The following is an 18,806-nucleotide window of genomic DNA, read 5'->3' as shown; positions in this document are numbered from 1 at the left end:
GCATGCCACTCCTCCAAATGCCCCCAAGGTAGAACCTCATGTTGAAGTGCTCTCAGCAGTGATGACGTTTCTGGTCTGGTTAGACATACAGAGGTGGTTGGGGCTGTGAAGCAACTTATTGCAGAGAGCTTCAATGCCGAGGACCGCCTTTGAGACACTTGCAGGAGTGGTGTATACCACAGTAAAAGTTATTTTTCATGGTACTCCTGCTGGTCTTTATATTCTGCTGGTTTACTGTCCTGTACGCTGAACATTTAGTATTCTCCCCTTTTCTGTTTTTTCCTATCCACCCTGGCACTTGCTACCTGTGAATGGGACGTGTTTACCATGCTAGGTAGCACAACTTGCAGTGTTCAGTAGCAGAGCCCTTGTTGTCTCTGAAGATACGTTTGATTTTCTCAGTATTTCAGTCTCCATTGAAATGTCACTTTTTGTTCTTGTAGATCTTGAATTAATGTGTGTTTACAGCCAGCTGAAGGGTGAGGACTGCTTTAAAGGGGTTGTCTCACTTTAGCAAGTGGCATCCATCATGTAGAGAAAGTTAATATAAGCCACTTACTAATGTATTGTTATTATCCATATTGCTTCCTTTTGCTTGCTAGATTAATTTTTTCATCACATTATACACTTCTCATTTCCATGGTTATGACCACCCTGTGATGGCCATGCTTGCACACTATAGGAAAAAGTCCCAACCTCTCTTGTGGCCTGGCCCGTGGGAGCTCATAGGCTGGTGTTTTGTTTTTTTCTACAGTGTTCAAGCACAGCCACTGCTGATGGATTGCATGGTGGTCGTAACCATGGAATTTAGAATGCGATAGAAAAATGAATCTAGCCAGCAAGGAAACATTATGGACAATCATAATACATTACTAAGTGGCTTGTATTAACTTTTTCTACATGATAAATGCCACTTGCTGAATTGACACAACCCCTTTAAGTCTTCATATCTTGGGCTTGGAAGCAGCTAGAGATCTTGACCTGAACTTTCAAAGCTGACAATTTAAGCTTTCACAAGACCAGACTTACACCATTATCTCCACTACATTGGGAGATAGCTTTTAGGAACTTGGTTTCATTTTCAGCTACTGTCATTCCCAACCTGATTTATAACGGCAAAATCTCCCAAAGTAGAGGAGATAGTGCTCTGATTCTGGTCTTGTTTTAAAGCTTAGACTGTCCGCTTTAAAAGACCAGGTCCATATCTCTACCGATCCGGAGGTATGCAGTGTTATACTGGTCCTCGCCCTGCTGGCCGATCTTTGCCTGGTCTCAACTGTTGTCCTTTTCTCAAAGCTCAAACAGAGCTTGGGTAAATCTGTTAAGGGGTTAATAAGTTTTATAATTTGTTTTCAAAGTATATCATCTTCACATTGTCAAAATGTATTTTGTTACATAGTCAGTTGGAGTTATGGCAGCTACAGGTGAAGGATCAATCCGTTATTGGCCATGTCTCTCACATGAAGAGTTTTACACAGAAGCTTATGCTGATTTTGGATATTCGGTTTGTTTGTTTATAACGGCTGTAAAGGTAAGATTTAGTGGTCACAATTGTGTTACACGGGGTGGATGAGTCTGCTTATATATGTTGTAATCACTTAGTAACTTCAGGTTTATGAGGAACCACTGTAACTAGAGAGCATTCCGCTTTAAAGGGCCACTTCCATCAAAATATTTTTTTGGTGCAGATTTTAAAAGAATTGTTTTCTTGCTCGTTTCCCTGTCCTTCTCTCGTCCTCTCCCCCTTACTCCTTCCACAGGATTGTGCCAGCTGTTTGCTAGGGGGTGGAGAACAGGGTTTTAAAGGGATACTCCTTTCAAATGTTTTTAATGACATATTTACTCACCTATATAGCGCTGACATTCCACTGCACTTTATAGTCATTTATAATCACTCTCTGTCCCTAGTGGAGTGCACAATATAAGTTTCCTATCAGTATATCTTCGGAGTGTGAAAGGAAACCGAAATACCTGTTGGGAACCCATGCAAACATGGGAATGGGCAGATGTTGTCCTTGATCACATTCGAACATAGGACCCCATTGCTGCAGCAGTGTTAACCACTCAGACACCTATATGTGAATATTCTATGTTTTGTTTCGTTTTTTTAAATAAAAAATGGTTGTATGGTTTTGTGTTTATAATTTTTTTTTTAAACCCTCCATGCTTTCTTAATGTCTCTTTAACTTCTTCCTTGTATGAACTTATAGGACAATAAATTGTCTCACTTAACATTAGTCAGATCATCAATGCAGACAGAGAGAACCCCCCTGTATTGAATCAGTTAGGCTTCTTTCCAGCAGGCTGTTGAATGCCTGCTGGCCCCATTGCTCATAATGGGGTCCAGTGGAGATCCAGCCACAGGATAGGTCATCGCTATCACATCTGCGGGGTCCAAGTTCCGGCACCCCCACTAATCAGCTGTTTCGGAAAGCTGTGGTGCTCACCGGAGCTCTGGTGAGTGGGGAGGCCTCTCTGCACTTACCAAGCACAGCACCTTATATTGTATAGCGGCTGTGCTTGATAAGTGCCCTTGACTTGAATAGGGCTGAGCTGCAATTGGGCCGCGTGACCAGTGACATCACGTGGCCTTGGAAGACGCTTCAGCTTCTAACAGTTGATCGGCAGGGGTCCCGGATGTGAGCCCCCCACCGATCTGATATTGTAGACCTATCCTATCCTGATAGGTCATAAATATTAATTCCCAGATAACCCTTTTAAGGCCCCTATACAAGGGCCGACAATCAAGGCAATTATCAGGAGGGAGCATTCCTAGGAATACTAGTTTCTGATAATTGCCCTATGTACATTTGCCGCCGATCATCCTGTCATTGGGTGAAAGCATTGTTGATGCAGTCATCTAGATCATTGTTTCTGACCAGCAGATTATGCTGTGTAAACAAGGATTTGCTGCCCAGAAACAATGAATCTCTATGGGCTCAAGTATACGTCATAGCGATCGATAGTCCTCAGGTATCATCTTCCCCTTACAATAGCTATATACTGACAATGGATTAGCCGTATAGGAGGTTTCATCATTTGTTTTGACTGTCCAGAACAATTTTCTGCATTTAACCCTTTCAAGACCCTGCCATATTTCACCTTAAGGACCTTGCTGTTTTTTGGAAATTTGGAAGTTTTTGGCGCATGAAAACCAAGCCCATCAGTCTGTCACATCACCCCCATGCATATCAGGGAAACTGTCTGAGCCTCAAGTTATGCAGCAGTCTCTTATGCTGTTTGAAGACTCTGCTGCCAGGGTTTCCCAAGGGCATCCACCTAGCCCTTCACCAGGGGTGGAAGAGATAGAATGCACTAACGCACAACCACTTATGTTTCCTGATGATGAGGACATGGGAATACCACCTCAGCACGTCTCTGATGATGACGAAACACAGGTGCCAACTGCTGCGTCTTTCTGCAGTGTGCAGACTGAACAGGAGGTCAGGGAGGACGACTGGGTGGAAGACGATGCAGGGGACGATGAGGTCCTAGACCCCACATGGAATGAAGGTCGTGCCACTGACTTTCAGAGTTCGGAGGAAGAGGCAGTGGTGAGACCGAGCCAACAGCGTAGCAAAAGAGGGAGCAGTGGGCAAAAGCAGAACACCCGCCGCCAAGAGACTCCGCCTGCTACTGACCACCGCCATCTGGGACCGAGCACCCCAAAGGCAGCTTCAAGGAGTTCCCTGGCATGGTACTTCTTCAAACAATGTGCTGACGACAAGACCTGAGTGGTTTGCACGCTGTGCCATCAGAGCCTGAAGCGAGGCATTAACGTTCTGAACCTTAGCACAACCTGCATGACCAGGCACCTGCATGCAAAGCATGAGCTGCAGTGGAGTAAACACCTTAAAAACAAGGAACTCACTCAGGCTCCCCCTGCTACCTCTTCTGCTGCTGCCGCCTCGGCCTCTTCCTCCGCCTCTGGAGGAACGTTGGCACCTGCCGCCCAGCAAACAGGGAATGTACCACCACCTCCGTCACCAAGCATCTCAACCATGTCACACGGCAGCGTTCAGCTCTCCATCTCACAAACATTTGAGAGAAAGCGTAAATTCCCACCTAGCCACCCTCGATCACTGGCCCTGAATGCCAGCATTTCTAAACTACTGGCCTATGAAATGCTGTCATTCAGGCTGGTGGACAGACAGCTTCAAACAGCTCATGTCGCTTGCTGTCCCACAGTATGTTGTTCCCAGCCGCCACTACTTCTCCAAGAGAGCCGTGCCTTCCCTGCACAACCAAGTATCTGATAAAATCAAGTGTGCACTGCGCAACGCCATCTGTGGCAAGGTCCACCTAACCACAGATACGTGGACCAGTAAGCACGGCTTCCTCCCCCTCTTCTTCCACCTGCTCATCCAGTCAGCCACACACCTTCACCACCAACTTCAGCACAGCCCGGGGTAAACGTCAGCAGACCATTTTGAAACTCATATGTTTGGGGGACAGGCCCCACACCGCACAGGAACAACAGACCGACGAGTGGTTGCTGCCGGTGAGCCTCAAGCCCGGCCTGGTGGTGTGCGATAATGTACGAAATCTCGTTGCAGCTCTGGGACTAGCCGGTTTGACGCACATCCCTTGCCTGGCGCATGTGCTGAATTTGGTGGTGCAGAAGTTCATTCACAACTACCCCGACATGTCAGAGCTGCTGCATAAAGTGCAGGCCGTCTGTGCACGCTTCCGGCGTTCACATCCTGCCGCTGCTCGCCTGTCTGCGCTACAGCTTAACTTCGGCCTTCCCGCTCACCGCCTCATATGCGACGTGCCCACCAGGTGGAACTCCACCTTGCACATGCTGGACAGACTGTGCGAGCAGCAGCAGGCCATAGTGGAGTTTCAGCTGCAGCACGCACGGGTCAGTCGCACTGCGGAACAGCACCACTTCACCACCAATGACTGGGCCTCCATGCGAGACCTGTGTGCCCTGTTGCGCTGTTTCGAGTACTCCACCAACATGGCCAGTGGCGATGACGCCGTTATCAGCGTTACAATACCACTTCTATGTCTCCTTGAGAAAACACTTAGGGCGATGATGGAAGAGGAGGTGGCCCAGGAGGAAGAGGGGTCATTTTTAGCACTTTCAGGCCAGTCTCTTAGAAGTGACTCAGAGGGAGTTTTTTTGCAACAGCAGAGGCCAGGTACAAATGTGGCCAGCCAGGGCCCACTACTGGAGGACGAGGAGGAGGAGGATGAGGATGAAGCATGTTCACAGCGGGGTGGCACCCAACGCAGCTCGGGTCCATCACTGGTGCGTGGCTGGGGGAAACGCAGGACGATGACGATACACCTCCCACAGAGGACAGCTTGTCCTTACCTCTGGGCAGCCTGGCACACATGAGCGACTACATGCTGCAGTGCCTGCGCAATGACAGCAGAGTTGCCCACATTTTAACGTGTGCGGACTACTGGGTTGCCACCCTGCTGGATTCACGGTACAAAGACAATGTGCCCACCTTACTTCCTGCACTGGAGCGTGATAGGAAGATGCGCGAGTACAAGCGCACATTGGTAGACGCGCTACTGAGAGCATTCCCAAATGTCACAGGGGAACAAGTGGAAGCCCAACATTATGCCTACTCTGGCCTGTGGCTTATACCCGTCAGGTGTGCCTTCAGCCTTTTTTTCTGTCGCCTGTGTCTTGTGCCCTGCCCCTGGACAGGATCTCCTCCTTCTCTTGCTCAGCCCAGTCCTCCCTCTGCATGACGCAATCGTGCCTCTCTGCGGAGACAGCAGTACCCATCTGGGCTTCCGCCATGTCCAGGGCGGCCGCGGATCTGGCCTTAGTAGCCAAGGCGGCCACGTCCTTTATGGAGGGTAGGGCGGCTACCAATTCTGTGGCGCCCCCCACTCCATCTCCTCTCAGTGATTCTCACAGAGGATGTCTATCCACTAGGAGGCAGAATGGGCGGTAGCATTCCTCCTCGGATGACTCCACGGAATTGTCCGGCTCGGACTAAGTCATGGAGCGGGACACCCCGCCTTAGCCTTCCACCACGATAACTAACTTGGTGGCGGCTGTCCGTGACACCTTTAATGCCTGAGACGGTCTTTTTGCCTGTCCATGGGGACTTTTCCATGGTCATAGCTAAGGCCTGAAACCGCCCTCATCAAAGTTCTCTGCCACCAAACACATGGCTGTGCTTTATCCTTTTCCTGAGGATTGTGTGAAGAAGTGGCCTTCTCCCCCTAAGGTGGATTGCCCTGGTGATCAGATTAGCCCAAAAACGGCTCTTCCTGTCCTAGAGGGTTCCTCTTTGTAGGACGCGGTGGACAGGCGTCTGGATTCCCGGCCAAATCCATTTTTCTCTGGCAGGCACGTCCCTGCGACCTGCCTTTGCCTCAGTATGAGTGGCCAGAGCTCTCTCAGTGGGGTTGCAGCGCCATCTCCAGGACCTGGCTGAACAAGATGCATCTGCTGACACACTGGATTTGATCCTCCAGATGTCTCAGGCTTCCAAATTTCTATGCGAGGCCTTCATGGACATTGGTTCCCTCTTTGCCCGCTTTTCAGCCCTCTCAGTCATCCAGCACAGGGAGGTCTGGTTGAAGGTATGGGACGCCGATGCTTCCTCTAAGCGCTCCCTTGCTAACCTCCCCTTTGAGGGTTCCAGACTTTTGGGGGCTCAACTGGATGAGTTCTTCTCTGCCGCTACTGGGGGCAAGAGCACTCATCTTCCCCAGCCCAGGTCTAAGCGCCCCCTTCGGCCTAGGACTTCTGGTTCTCAGTACCAGTCCTTTTGCCACTTCTCTTCTAACAGGGCATCTCCTGCTCCTCCGCTGGGGGGTCACAGGACTTCCTGGCGCCCGAGGGCACAGTCGGCCCGCCCTGCGGCTCCCAAACAGTCTTCCGCATGAAGGGGTGCCCCCACCCCTTGTGGTGGGGGGCCGCCTGCTCTCTTATCAGCAGGTTTTGAGGGCTCAGGTTCAGGTCGCATGGGCTCTGGAGATTGTAACGTCTTGTTACAAGATAGAGTGCGCGTCCAGGCCGCCGGAACGTTTTTCCCTTCTCGCGTTCCGGGGGATCCTACCAGAGCCTAGGACCTCTTAATGGCAGTTTCCTCCCTTCTGGACTGGGGTTTGTTACCCCCGTTCCCCCAGGAACAGGGCACAGGTTTCTATTCAAATTTGTTCGTGGTCCTAAAGAAAGAGGGCTCGGTGCGTCCAATCCTGGACCTGTGACTGCTCATCAAGTCTCTACGGGTGCGGAGTTTTCGAATGGAATCCCTCTGCTCCGTTATTGTTTCTCTTCTTCCAGGGGAATTCCTCGCGTCCGTGGACATCCAGGACGCCTATCTGCATGTTCTGATCGCAGAATCTCACCAACGATTCCTGCGCTTCGCCATTGGTGGTCGACACTATCAGTTTGTCACCAGCTCCTGGTGTTCCTGGCTAGCGCCCGGGATCCGATGGCGTACGAGGTGGACGTGCTGGTGTCTCCGTGGCAGGACTTCTGTCTCCTCTATGCCTTCCCTCCGCTTCCTCTATTACCAAAGGCGTGGCTCGGATACTGGCCGACGCCCCATGGCCTCTTCCCGACAGAGAGGATCTGCTTTTACGGTCTCTTCGTTTAACGGCATGGCCGTTGAAATCGCCATCCTGAAGAAGAGGGGGTTCTCGGATTCGGTGATCAGAACCATGATCCGTGCGAGGAAACCGGCTTCTTCCAGGATTTCCTATTGTACCTAGAAAGCCTTCCGGGCTTTTTGTGAGAACTCGGGGTTCCCGCCTCTTCGCTTTTCCATCCCGATGGTGCTGTCTTTTCTTCAGTCCGGGCTTGAGATGGGACTGTCGCTGAGTTCCCTTAAGGTTCCGTTTTCTGCGTTGGCAATCTTTTTTTCAGAGGTCCCTTGCTCTTATGGGTCCTGTGAAGACTTTTCTGCAGGGTGTGGCACGTTCGTTTCCTCCGTATGTTCCCCCTTTGCCTCCTTGGGATCTCAATTTGATCCTGCGCGCTCTTTAGTCGGCTCCCTTCGAGCCTCTGAGTGAGGTCTCCCGGTCTTTCTCACCTGGAAAGTGGTCTTCCTTGTGGCCATAACTTCCATCAGACAGGTGTCGGAGCTGGCCGTTCTTTCCTGTCAAGAACCTTTTCTGTTTTTTTCTCCAGGATGAGGTGTGCTCCGTCCAGTTCCCTCCTTTTTGCCCAAGGTGGTCTCTCCCTTCCACCTTAACGAGGATTTGGTCCTGCTCTCCTTTTGCCCTTCTCCGGCAAACCCCAAGGAACGCGTTCTGCATTCACTGGATGTCGTACGGGCCCTGAAGGTGTATCTTGCTGCTACCGTTCCCGTCCGCCGTTTAGTTTCCCTCTTTGTGATTCCTGAGGGACCTCGTAAGGGTCTGGCGGCCTCCAAGGTCATTGTGGCGCGACGGATCTGCTCGGCTATTTCCGTGTCTTATCGCGATCGTAGTAGGGTTCCCCCGGCTCTGATTACCGCTCGCTCCACTAGGGCGGTGGGGGCTTCCTGTGTACGGCGCAATCGTGCCTCTGCTTCTCAGCTACATACCTTTACGAAGTTCTATCAGCTGCATTCTCTGGCTTCGGCTGATGCTGTCTTTGGCCGCAGGGTTTTGCAGGCTGTGGTTCCTGTTTGACCGTTGGATGTTCCTCCTGGCGGTGCTGATGTTTTTTCCCACCCCATGGACTGCTTTAGGACGTCCCATGGTCTGTGTCCCCCAATGGATAAAAGTACGAGAAAAGGAGATTTTTTTGTGAAACTCACCTGTAAAATCTTTTTCTCGACTTTTCCATTGGGGGACACAGCTCCCACCCATTCTGCCTGTTGCAGGAGGGGTCTTCAGTTCAGTTTCTGTTTGTGGTTGGACCTTATGGCTTGGTCCGATGGCTTCCATAATTTTTTCTTGTCTCCTTCTCCTACTGCTTTTGCAACGCCTGAGTTCCTCCTGGTGAAGTCGGGGGGTATAGCCCGAGGAGGAGGTGCTCTTTTGTATTTGCATAGTGTCCCTCCTACTAATACCTCTAAGCTATACCCATGGTCTATGTCCCCCAATGGAAAAGTCGAGAAAAAGATTTTACGGGTGAGTTTCACAAAAAAATCGCCTTTTTTGGTCCGTGCTGCTGATCGGGCCGGTGCAGCTCCTGCACCCGCCCGATCAGCCTGCCGTACATGTACGGTGTGGGTCCTCTACAGGTTAAAAAGGTCCATTTAGGTATATAATGTCAATTGTAGTAAAGGTAATAGTTTTACCAATTGCTATATTTGTATGTTGTTTTTTTTTTCCCCTCCCTTCTGGTTTGCAGATGTGTCATGTGACTGACACTGACTCTCCAACTGACAGCCAGGCAGATTTACTAATAGTGTCGTACTAAGAATACAAATCAATTGGGGTCATTTATCAAACTGGTGTAAAGTAGAACTGGCTTAGTTGCCAATCAGATTCCACTTTTCATTTTTGACAGCTCCTTTGGACAATGAAAGGTTGCTAAGGGCAACTAAGCCAGTTCTACTTTACACCAGTTAGATAAAAGTCTTAATACGAGACAAATTTACTATTTTGGTACATGAACCTTTGTAAATTTGCAGTATCTTAAAGGGGACCTGCCACCGGGATTTTGGGTATAGAGCTGAGGACATGGGTTGCTAGATGGCCACTAGCACATCCGCAATACCCAGTCCCCATAGTTCTGTGTGCTTTTATTGTGTAAAAAACCTGATTTGATACATTTGCAAATTAACCTGAGATGAGTCAGAGCTTGAAAATATGACTCTTCTCTGGTCACACAAGTAAGATATGACTCTTTTATGTTAGATTGCATATGTATCAAATCGTTTTTTTTACACAATAAAAGCACAGAGAGCTATGGGGACTGGGTATTGCGGATGTGCTAGTGGCCATCTAGCAACCCATGTCCTCAGCTCTATACAGAAAATCCAGGTGACAGGTTCCCTTTAAATCCATTGCCAGATTTATGCTAGATTTCAGTTCACATGCCAAAAATGTTTCTGTGAGCCCAGAAATTTGTCTATGTACCAAAACAAACTGTATAGTCTAATTTTACGCCACCTATAAGTTGGCGTAGTTTCACTCCAACATTTTGGCACATGGAGGGCATTTAAGCCCCACCTCCTTTCCCATCAAAGCCACACAAAATGTAAAATGCTTACAAAAGAATGTAAAATACCTCTAAGGCTCCATTCACACGTCTGCAAGTGTTTTGCGGTCCGCAAAACACGGACACCTGCGAACCGCACATGCCAAGCACTTTAGGCTACTTTCACACTTGCGTTTGGAGCTGATCCGTCTGGTGTCTGCACAGACGGATCCGCTCCTATAATGCAAACGCTTGCATCCGTTCAGAACGGATCCGTCTGCATAACTGGTTTTTACAGATCTGATTTTTCACTTCTTGAAAACTCATATCCGACAGTATATTCTAACACAGGCGTTCCCATGGTGATGGGGACGCTTCAAGTTAGAATATGCTAAAAGAACTGTGTACATGACTGCCCCCTGCTGCCTGGCAGCACCCGATCTCTTACAGGGGGCTGTGATCCACACAATTATTGTGCGAATGATAGCCCCCCGTAAGAGATCAGGTGCTGCCAGGCAGGAGGGGGCAGACCCCCTCCCTTCCCTGTATTAAATGTGACCAGTGCGGCCCCCCCTCCCTCTATATTCATTGGTGGCCAGTGCGGCCCTTCCCCTCCCTCCCCAGTATTAAATGTGACCAGTGCGGCCCCTCTCCCTCTATATTCATTGGTGGCCAGTGCGGATTCCCAGTATTAAATGTGACCAGTGCGGCCTCCCCCCCCCTAATTAAAATCACCCCCCCATCATTGGTGGCAGCGGAGAGTTCCGATCGGAGTCCCAGTTTAATCGCTGGGGCTCCGATCGGTTACCATGGCAGCCAAGACGCTATTGCAGTCTTGGCTGCCATGGTTACTTAGCAATAAATAGAAGCATTATACTTACCTGCGATGTCTGTGTCCGGCCAGGCGCTCCTCCTACTGGTAAGTGAAAGGTCTGTGCTATAAGCAATGCGCCGCACAGACCTTTCACTTACCAGTAGGAGGAGCTCCCGGCTGGTGACAGACATCGCAGGTAAGTATAATGCTTCTATTTATTGCTAAGTAACCATGGCAGCCAAGACTGCAATAGCGTCTTGGCTGCCATGGTAACTGATCGGAGCCCCAGCGATTAAACTGGGACTCCGATCGGAACTCTCCGCTGTCACCAATGATGGGGGGGGGGGGGTGATTTTAATTAGGGGGGGGGGGGGAGAGGGGAGGCCTCACTGGTCACATTTAATACTGGGAATCCGCACTGGCCACCAATGAATATAGAGGGAGGGGGGCCGCACTGGTCACATTTAATACAGGGGAGGGAGGGGGTCTGCCCCCTCCTGCCTGGCAGCACCTGATCTCTTACAGAGGGCTATGATTTGCATAATTAACCCCTCAGGTGCGGCACCTGAGGGGTTAATTGTGCCAATCACAGCCCCCTGTAAGAGATCGGGTGCTGCCAGGCAGCAGGGGGCAGTCATGTACACAGTTCTCAGTATATTCTAACTTGAAGCGTCCCCATCACCATGGGAACGCCTCTGTGATAGAATATACTGTCGGATCTGAGTTTCACGATCTAACTCAAATCCGATGGTATATTCTAACGTAGAGGCGTTCCCATGGTGATGGGGACGCTTCAAGTTAAAATATACCATCGGATTGGAGAAAACTCAGATCTGATGGTATATTAATAGGGGACTCCTGACTTTACATTGAAAGTCAATGGGGGACGGATCCGTTTGAAATTGCACCATATTGTGTCAACGTCAAACGGATCCGTCCACATTGACTTGCATTGTAAGTCTGGACGGATCTGTTTGGCTCCGCACGGCCAGGCGGACACAAAAACGCTGCAAGCTGCGTTCGGGTTTCCGCCTGCTGAGCGGAACGGAGGCCAAACTGATGCTTTCTGAGCGGATCCGCATCCACTCAGAATGCATTGGGGCTGTACGGATCCGTTCGGGTCCGCTTGTGAGAGCCTTCAAACGGAACTCACAAGCGGAACCCTGAACGCAAGTGTGAAAGTAGCCTTAAATAGAAATGCCTTTTCTTGGCCGTGTCTGCGGACAAGAAGAGGACATGTTCTATTTTTTTGCGGAACGGAAGTCCGGATGCGGACAGCACACTGTGTGCTGTCCGCATCTTTTCCGGCCCCATTGAAAATGAATAGGTCCGCACCCTTTCTGCAAAATTGCAGAAAGGATGCGGACGCGTGAATGGACCCTTACAGTTTCTCTTTTCCTATGGGAGCCTGGAGTCAGTCTCATGGGAAAGAATAGGGAAACTGACTTCCTGTCCATACACAAGACGCTGTATCAGGCACAACTGAGAACCACAATTTCCTCTGCTACAATTTATATCCTGAACCTTTCTAACATGCAAAAGAATAAAAAAAATTGTGGGCATGCCTCTTTAATTTTCAGTAGCATAGTACTTCTGTAATATATATATATATATATATATATATATATATATATATATATATATATTATACACTCACCTAAAGAATTATTAGGAACACCATACTAATACGGTGTTGGACCCCCTTTTGCCTTCAGAACTGCCTTAATTCTACGTGGCATTGATTCAACAAGGTGCTGATAGCATTCTTTAGAAATGTTGGCCCATATTGATAGGATAGCATTTTGCAGTTGATGGAGATTTGAGGGATGCACATTGCACATCCAGGGCACGAAGCGCCCGTTCCACCACATCCCAAAGATGCTCTATTGGGTTGAGATCTGGTGACTGTGGGGGCCATTTTAGTACAGTGAACTCATTGTCATGTTCAAGAAACCAATTTGAAATGATTTGAGCTTTGTGACATGGTGCATTATCCTGCTGGAAGTAGCCATCAGAGGATGGATACATGTTCTCATTCTGTTTACGCCAAATTCAGACTCTACCATTTGAATGTCTCAACAGAAATCGAGACTCATCAGACCAGGCAACATTTTTCCAGTCTTCAACAGTCCAATTTTGGTGAGCACGTGCAAATTGTAGCCTCTTTTTCCTATTTGTAGTGGAGATGAGTGGTACCCGGTGGGGTCTTCTGCTGTTGTAGCCCATCCGCCTCAAGGTTGTGCGTGTTGTGGCTTCACAAATGCTTTGCTGCATACCTCGGTTGTAACGAGTGGTTATTTCAGTCAACGTTGCTCTTCTATCAGCTTGAATCAGTCGGCCCATTCTCCTCTGACCTCTAGCGTCCACAAGGCATTTTTGCCTACAGGACTGCCGCATACTGGATGTTTTTCCCTTTTCACACCATTCTTTGTAAACCCTAGAAATGGTTGTGCGTGAAAATCCCAGTAACTGAGCAGATTATGAAATACTCAGACCGGCCCGTCTGGCACCAACAACCATGCCACACTCAAAATTGCTTAAATCACCTTTCTTTCCCATTCTGACATTCAGTTTGGAGTTCAGGAGATTGTCTTGACCAGGACCACCCCCCTAAATGCATCGAAGCAACTGCCATGTGATTGGTTGACTAGATAATTGCATTAATGAGAAATAGAACAGGTGTTCCTAATAATTCTTTAGGTGAGTGTGTGTGTGTGTGTATGTATATATATATATATATATATATATATATATATATATATATATATATATATATATGTATGTATGTATGTTCCATGATCACTCAAAAATGCAACCATCGATTTCAACGAACCTTGGTATACACATCCCTTGCTACCTGGAAAGAAATCTTGTGGGGTCACAGCTCTCTAGGACGTACCGTTCCTGAGATATTCCCAAAAAATGATCTGCATTAGCCAATACAAGCCAGCAAGCCTTTCTCTTCATATCCCAACTGCCATACACATGGTCACATGTCCCTTATCAGCCAATAGAAGCTCGCAGGTCCTTAGTCTCCACATACACACACAGTTTTACTCCAGGTTTCCATAACAACCAAGCCATTTTTCTTTACTGCTGTAGGCCTTTAGGTTAGGGTTGCACGACACATAGGGCACAACTACACTGCTACATGCATCCATCTTGGATGGATTTTTTGCGACTGTCGTGACGGCGCAGCATGTTGCAGTGCGACACCATAGCCTAGCATTATAAAAATTGTTGCGCGACACATGTTGTCATGTAGCCCTAGCCTTAAAGGGGCAGGCCGCTGTGGCGGTCACTGTTAAGGGGGCAGGCCGCTGTGGAGGTCACTGTTAAGGGGGCAGGCCGCTGTGGAGGTCACTGTTAAGGGGGCAGGCCGCTGTGGAGGTCACTGTTAAGGGGGCAGGCCGCTGTGGAGGTCACTGTTAAGGGGGCGGGCACTGTGGAGGTCACTTAAGGGGGCAGGCCGCTGTGGAGGTCACTGTTAAGGGGGCAGGCACTGTGGAGGTCACTGTTAAGGGGGCGGGCCCTGTGGAGGTCACTGTTAAGGGGGTGGGCACTGTGGAGGTCACTGTTAAGGGGGCGGGAACTGTGGAGGTCACTGTTAAGGGGGCGGGCACTTTGGAGGTCACTGTTAAGGGGGCGGGCACTGTGGAGGTCACTGTTAAGGTGGCGGGCACTGTGGAGGTCACTGTTAAGGGGGCGGGCACTGTGGAGGTCACTGTTAAAGGGGCAGGCACTGTGGAGGTCACTGATAAAGGGCGAGCACTGTGGAGGACTGTTAAGAGGACATGGAACTGTGGAGGTCACAGTTAAGGGGACAGTCCGCTATGGAGGTCAGTGTAAGGGGCGGGGTGCTGTACAGGTCACTGTTAAGGTGGATTCTGTCTGTCTATATTTTAATGACATACACCAACATTAAATTGATGACATATACCCCTGCGATGCCGGGTCCTTCTGCTAGTGAAATATATAAATGGACACAATTTCTAAAAGTGTTTTGATTTCTATAAATAATAGGCCTCATTTACTATGATGTCTGCCACTTTCTTAGCTGGTGCGCCACATTTTTATATTACACATTGTTCGAATGTACTAAAAAAGAAATTACTTTTCAGACATCCTGCTTTAAACTAGAACTTAGGTATGGTTATTTTTGTCTACCATCTAAATACATTTATGAAACTAAAATCCATGATTCTGGCACTTTAACCCTTTATTGCTATTTGACGTGTATACTCGTCATGGAGCAGTGTTATGGCTAGAAACTGTCACCATGTTTTACATGGTGGCAGAGCTGTGATGATAGCTGTCAAGAACAGCTGATTATCACATCTAGCCGGTCTGGGACCTGTAAGAGCACACCCAGGTCGGCGATCGCTGTGATTGGTCCATGAAGTCTCATGGACCAATCAGCGCTAGTTTTATTAGCAGCGCTGTGTTTTCAGGGAGCTGGGCTGTAACGGAGACTGCAACGGTGTTTCGACAGCCACATACTGTTATAAAGGCTCTGATGGTCCCTCCAATGGACCAATCAGAGCTTGAAGGCATCAGGGATCACTGCTGTCAGAGCGCAATGATGTAGACGCCGATGTAGGTACGAACCTGTCACAATTTAGGTGGTGACAGAGCTGTGATTGCCAGCTGTCACCGTGTGTGTTGCAAAAATTGTATAAGAAAGGAAACCAGCTATCAATGTGAAACATGTCCATCAATACCTGGCCTTTGTATGAAAAGATGCTTCAAAATTTGCCATACTACTTTTGATGTATAATTTTATACTTTTACTTTCATGAAACCCTTTTTATCCTTTCCTGTTGCTCAGTGAGAATTAATATTTTCGAAAAATCGTAGTCCACCTTGTCTAAATTATTCCAACTAAATGTGATGTACAAATTATAATGAAACAAAAAATCCACTATACCTCTAGATGAATAACTTAGTGGGAGTACTTTCCAAAATGTGGTCACTTATTAGGGGTTTCCACTGTTGGGGTACTAAGGATCTATTCAATTGAAACATTGTGCCTGAAAACCATTCCAGCAACATCTGTCCTCCAAAAAGCAAATGGCGCTGAACCCTGCTTTGTGCCAATATATTAGTTTACAAACAAGTATGGGGTGTTGCCATATTCAAGAGTAAACGGTTAATACATTTTCTTCTTTTGCCCCTTTGAGAAATTTAAAAATGTAGGCCTAAGGCCTAATTCACACAAACGTATGGCTTTTATAGTTTTTTGCGGTCCGTTTTTCACGGATCCATTGTTCCGTTGTGTTTCCGTTTCCATTCAGTTTTTCCGTTCCTTTTTTCCGTATGGCGTATACAGTAATTACATAGGAAAAATTGGGCTGGGCATAACATTTTCAATAGATGGTTCCGCAAAAACGGAACGGATACGGAAGACATACGGATGCATTTCTGTATGTGTTCCGGTTTTTTTGCGGACCCATTGACTTGAATAGAGCCACGGAACGTGATTTGCGGGCAATAATAGGACATGTTCTATCTTTCAAATGAACGGAAATACGGAAACGAAATGCTTACACATTCCATTTTTACTGCGGAACCACTGAAATGAATGGTTCCGTATACGAAACACAAAAAACCGGCCGTACACTCGCAAAAAAAACGTTCGTGTGAACTAGGCCTAAAACGACCTTTTCATGGGGAAAAAAATGTAATTTTTCATTTTTATGGCCAAGTATTTCTAAATTCTAGGAAACGCCTGTTGGGCCACTACTCCACTTAAAAAAATTCATTAGGGGGCTTAGTTTCCAAAATGGGGTCATTTTCTGGGGGTTTCAACTGTAGGGGTACCTTAGGGTGTCTTAAAATGCGACATGGCACCTGTAAATTATTCTACTGAAATCTGCCCAAATCTAAAACCCATTTGGTGCTCCTTCCCTTTTTTCGACACATCAGTTTGCAACAATATATGGGGTGTTGATATATTCAGAAGAAAATGGGTAACAAATTGTGGGGTGCATTTTTTCGATTATTCCTTGTGTAAATGAAATATTTGGACCTACAGTGACAGTAGCACTTGCATAAAAATGCCATTTTTGATTTTTATGGCCAAGTGTTTTTAAATTCTAGGAAACGCCTGTTGGCCCAAAGTGCTCACTACTCCACTTAAAAAAATCCTTATTGGGTTTAGTTTCCAAAATGGGGTCACTTTCTGGGGGTTTCCAATGTAGGGCTACCTCAGGGTGTCTTCATATGCAACATAGCTCCCAATTACCATTCCAACTAAATCCGCTCTACAAAAGCCATATGGTGCTTCTTTCACTCTGTAGCCTGCTGTGCGCCCATACATCATTTTCTTGAGCACATATGGGGTGTTGGCGTATTCGGGTGGATATGGGTAACAAAATGTGGTGTGCATTTTGTCCTGTTGCCCCTTGTGAAAGTGAAAAATGTGGATGTAAAGCTACTTTTTCTGGAATTTTTATTTTTCATGTTCACAGGCAATTTTATGAAACACCTTTTGGGGTCAAGGTACTCACTACACACCTTGAAAGATTCCCTAAGGGGTTTATTTTCCAAAATGGGGGTCACTTTTTGGGGGGATTTCCACTATGGGTACCTTAGTGTCTTCATATGCGACGTGGCTCCCAAAAACCATTCCAGCAAAATCTGCCCTCCAAAATTCTTATGTTGTTCATTCCTTTCTGCGCCCTGCTGTGTGCCCATACAGCAGTTTTTGACCACATATCCGGTGTTTCTGTAAAATACAAAATCAGGATAATAAACATTGAGTTTTGTTTTGCTGTTAACCTTTGATGTGTTACAGAAAAAATGGATTAAAATGTGAAAACTGGCCCAAAAAATTTTACATTTTGAAAATTTCCCCTCCATTTTGCTTTAATTCTTGTGGAACACCTAAAGGGTTAACAAAGTTAGTAAAATCAGTTTTGATGAACTTGAGGGGCGTAGTTTCTAAAATGGTGTCATTTATGTGTGGTTTCAACTATGTAAGCCCCACAAAGTGCCTTCAGGACTGAACTGGTCCTTAAAAAATTGGGTTTTGGAAATTTTCTTAAAAATTTTAAGAATTGCTTCTAAAATTCTAAGCCTTCTAACATCCTAAAAAGATAAAATGACATTTCTAAAATGATGCCAACATAAAGTAGACATATGGGGAATGTTAAAGGGTTTCTACCACCAGAAATACTGTTATGTAGCTGACTGACATTAGCGATGCGCTAATGTCAGCACTACATAACAGTATGTTTCTAACGTTAGTCCCTGCAACCGTTTTTGTTAAAAAAGCACTTTTTATTATATGCTAATGAGCCTCTAGGTGCTATGTGGGAGTAAAATCAGCACCTAGAGGCTCCGTCCACTCACCCATTATGCCGCCCAGGTCCAGTGTTGTGCCCGCCCAGCTCCTCTTGATTGATGGCACGGTCCGCCGCATCGCTGCCGAAATCCCGCGCCTGCGCCGTTCACTTCTGTCTTCGGCGCAGGCGCAGTGAGTGAATGATGCGATCCTGGTGCCGGATTCCTCACTGCGCCTGCGCCGACTACGTCACAGTGAGAAGCCGGCATCAGGAGAGCGGCCTTCACTGCCTGCGCCGAAGACAGAAGTGAACGGCGCAGGAGGAGCTGATCAATCAAGAGGAGCTGGGCGGGCACAACACTGGACCTGGGCGGCATAATGGGTGAGTGGATGGAGCCTCTAGGTGCTGATTTTACGCCCACATAGCACCTAGAGGCTCATTAGCATATAATAAAAGTGCTTTTTTAACAAAAACGGCTGCAGGGACTAATGTTAGAAACATACTGTTATGTAGTGCTTACATTAGCGCATCGCTAATGTCAGTCAGCTACATAACAGTATTTCTGGTGGTAGAAACCCTTTAAGTAATACATATTTTGAGGTATCACTTTCTGTTTCAAAGGCAGAGAAATTGAAATTTTGAAAATAGC

At 47.4% G+C, this 18,806-nt stretch overlaps 1 protein-coding gene across 1 annotated transcript in view; it reads left to right on the top strand.

Moving 5' to 3' along the window:
- Window positions 1-18,806, top strand: part of NUP133 (nucleoporin 133) — a 301,419-nt gene that overhangs the window by 44,710 nt on the left and 237,903 nt on the right. Inside the window, exon 5 of the mRNA XM_040429313.1 lies at window positions 1,400-1,531. Within this exon, the coding sequence (XP_040285247.1) occupies window positions 1,400-1,531 (132 nt within the window). The remainder of the gene's footprint in view (window positions 1-1,399; window positions 1,532-18,806) is intronic.

The sequence above is a fragment of the Bufo bufo genome, chromosome 4 (genome assembly GCF_905171765.1).
Source record: "Bufo bufo chromosome 4, aBufBuf1.1, whole genome shotgun sequence".
NCBI lineage: Eukaryota > Metazoa > Chordata > Amphibia > Anura > Bufonidae > Bufo > Bufo bufo.
This window is presented reverse-complemented; position numbering and strand designations above follow the sequence as displayed.